The 3,145-nt window shown below is 42.1% G+C and overlaps 1 protein-coding gene across 1 annotated transcript in view; it reads right to left on the minus strand.

The window, feature by feature from the left end:
• The window catches only part of sorcs3a (sortilin related VPS10 domain containing receptor 3a), a 251,886-nt gene that overhangs the window by 56,177 nt on the left and 192,564 nt on the right, over positions 1-3,145 (minus strand). Inside the window, exons 10-11 of the mRNA XM_005750127.1 lie at positions 2,358-2,504; positions 726-828 (exon numbers count right to left, since the gene is read on the minus strand). Of these exons, the coding sequence (XP_005750184.1) occupies positions 726-828; positions 2,358-2,504 (250 nt within the window). The remainder of the gene's footprint in view (positions 1-725; positions 829-2,357; positions 2,505-3,145) is intronic.

A 3,145-nucleotide genomic window follows, 5' to 3' on the forward strand; every position in this document is an offset into this window, starting at 1 on the left:
TGATCCATTGTTGATCTGCACACAGCTGTTGTCACTAACGGCGCACTCGCTTACGTCACTGTCATGAGACACTCGCAAAAAAAATCACGGTTTTAGTAACGCAGTAACGCAGCGTTCCTACAGGAACGTAACGGTAATCTAAAAACCTTTTTGCAATAGTAATCCCTTACTTTACTCGTTACTTGAAAAAAGTAATCAGATTACTTGCAACGCGTTACTGCCCATCTCTGATCGCGAGTTACTTGGACGCTCACTAACAAGAGCAAGAAGAGAGACACTTCATGAGTCCATTTTACCCGGAAACATTTTTCTAATAGTAGCTGATGTTAGCCTGCCTGTTCATTTAGACAAAGAGCTTGCTTACTAACGCTATCACTAAAGAAATAGCACCTGAAGCCATATCAGTGTGCTTGTGTGGAGTTTGTGTTGCTGTCTAGGTTGTGTTGATGTTGAGATGGAGCAGAAAAGAGGCAGTGCCAGTGAGGGAAGCCACCTGTGAGCAAGCATAAGCATGCACATTCCAAAATTTAACCTGCAACCTCCTCATATGATCGAAATCAGTCTGTTAGAAGCAGCTGAAGCAGTCAGAGAAGATCCTGATTTTTAAGCTACCTAACATGTGCAGACATTGGTAAATGTAAAGTGTTCAGCGTATGAAAAAAAAAAAGTCATCTTATGCATTTTTAATGTGCAGACTGCCTTTGGTGTTCAGTGTTTTTACTCACCTGTGGCAACTATCATTCCCGGTGCAGAATTCTTGGTGGAAATTGTTCCTGACAAGTAAGGATTCTCAGACATTTGGAGTTGTAGATGAAGAGAGCAGAAAGGCTGTAAAAGATTTAACAGAAATAAACTGAAGTGGATGTTGATTTTAGAGAAAAGAAGCACCGAAGTTTAGATGCAGTGCCCAGACAAGTTGAAAATAAGTATGTATAACTGTGTATGCATACGTGCATCACTGTAAGTGGCAATAATACAAAGTATGATCTAACTCAGTCTTGCTATGCATCAGCTTATCTAATTAACTGCCAGGTAATAGGATGGGAAGCAGGGCTGATCCGTTATGTGAAAATGATAGGGTCAGAAAAATTAGAGAACAAACAACAAAAAAATCCCCAAAAGCTAAGCTAACGGTGCCTTCAGACGTTTTGCTAATTACATTTAATCTGTCATTAAAACAAAGAAATGATGGAATTTGCATTAAAGTGTGAAGCTGAGCCTCCAGGGCATGCAAACAACAGAAGACAATTACATTTGTTCACGGAGCAGAAAAAAAACCTGTGTCTGCTTTCATCTTTGCAGCAGACAGCGTGTCACTGGTGTAAGGACACCGAGGGCAGTGGGACTGAACAGGGTAATCAAAAGGAATCTACAGCAGTAATTAAAATGTCACATGAATGCACAATCACAGGGAACCTGTAAGCCACACCGCATGGCCCTGAAATAACCTCTTAAACAGCATGAAGTCCTCCTAATGTCTCGACCATGATTCCTGCTAACGGTCTGCCTGTTAGTTTCAGATGCAGGGAAGCTATCTAATGAGACCTTTACCACGTACAGCTGATCTGGATCTGCCGCTCGAGTACTGCATCTTCCTCATGATTAAAACAGAGGTTGCACTTTAATCTATATTATGCACTAATATTAGTTTTTTGTACATGACTTGGATTTGCATGCACATGTCTATCTGGGCCATGTGTACTCACCTAACTGTAAATTAATTTAAATAACTAGGATTCATTGAACAATCTGAGCATGCAGTTTTAAATGATAGCCAGTTCTTAATGAATGGATGTTGCAGATCTTTTCCACATGCTATAACACAGGTTCACTGGAAGGGGTTTCCTAAAAGCTAGAATGCAGCAGATTAAGCTAAAGTTTGCTTGTCCAGTGCAGAAAACATCTGGCTGTGGGAAATGTAACTGCTGACTTGGTGAGACTGTTCATACCTGTGAGAATCAGGGCTTTCACCAACATAAAGACCAATTTCCAACTATTATTTACTACACAGATGATTTATTTTAGGTTTTAGAACAGACTTCATGAGGGTGCATTAGTAAGCTCTGGCTATAGAGCAGTGTTACAAATCAGCAAAATATATTTTTGTGTCTGCAGGTTTAGACGTCTTTGTGAGGACAGATAATTGGTATGCTACTATACCTGTGGGGACCAAAATACCCGTCCCCACGAGTTTGAAGACATTTTTGAGACTCAAAATGTGGTTTTAGTGGCAGGCTTATGGTTAGGGCAAGCAGCTGGGGAAAGGATCATGTATAATTGATGTCCTCACTAAGATGTGAAAACGAGTCTGTGTGTAATTTCCATAAACACAAGACAGCATTTGACGTGTACGTTACCAGTATGCAGTGGATGTCATTCCCCTCCAGGTCAGACGCAGGAGCCTGCAGGAGCCTCCAGTCCCGCCCTTTATTGTAGGTAATGTAGGTTTTCACCTGGTTGTCGTGCCTCTTGTTGGCGATTAACATGCCTTTAATTCCAGCCACCTGATTGGCACAGACACATAACAGGTTGAAACCCATCTTTAAAGCAAGCCATCAGGGAGCACTTTACACACAACACCCCTCCCAACACCCATAACAGTTAGGGCCTCAGTTGCGCATGAAAAAGCATACCCGGCACTCTCATCAGAAAAGGCATTTTGTGTATTGAGGCGGCAATCTTCACAACACCAGTTAAATGCAAATGGCGCACTTATCTTTTCTTTCTTCAGCTGACAGTCCTGCAGACACCGTCAACAGAACAGGCTGCAGTTTCTTACACTGTGCTCTCTGTAATTATATCCTTACACGTCTCAGTAATCTAGACAGTACAAAATGATGACGGCTGAGAAGTGACACCTTGTCTGTTTTCCAACAATTGAACCAAATCTCACACGTACACCTGTAACAGTGTAGACTCACAGTCCTCTGACCAAATCCACCCCGCCAGTCATCTCTCAGGGATTAGACACATCCTTCAACAAAACCAAAGCATGACATGCAATGGAAATGACAGAGTCACTCTAAATGGTTGCCATAGTGAGGGTCTCCACATGGATGTGTTTGCCTCCCTGAAGGGGCACGTCTGTATAAGTGGCACTAATAGGCAGCGCATTTGACATTGTCATAGAAACATGTGGCTCAGG

Source organism: Pundamilia nyererei, unplaced genomic scaffold (assembly GCF_000239375.1).
Source record: "Pundamilia nyererei isolate P.nyererei 1_Seehausen unplaced genomic scaffold, PunNye1.0 scaffold00263, whole genome shotgun sequence".
NCBI lineage: Eukaryota > Metazoa > Chordata > Actinopteri > Cichliformes > Cichlidae > Pundamilia > Pundamilia nyererei.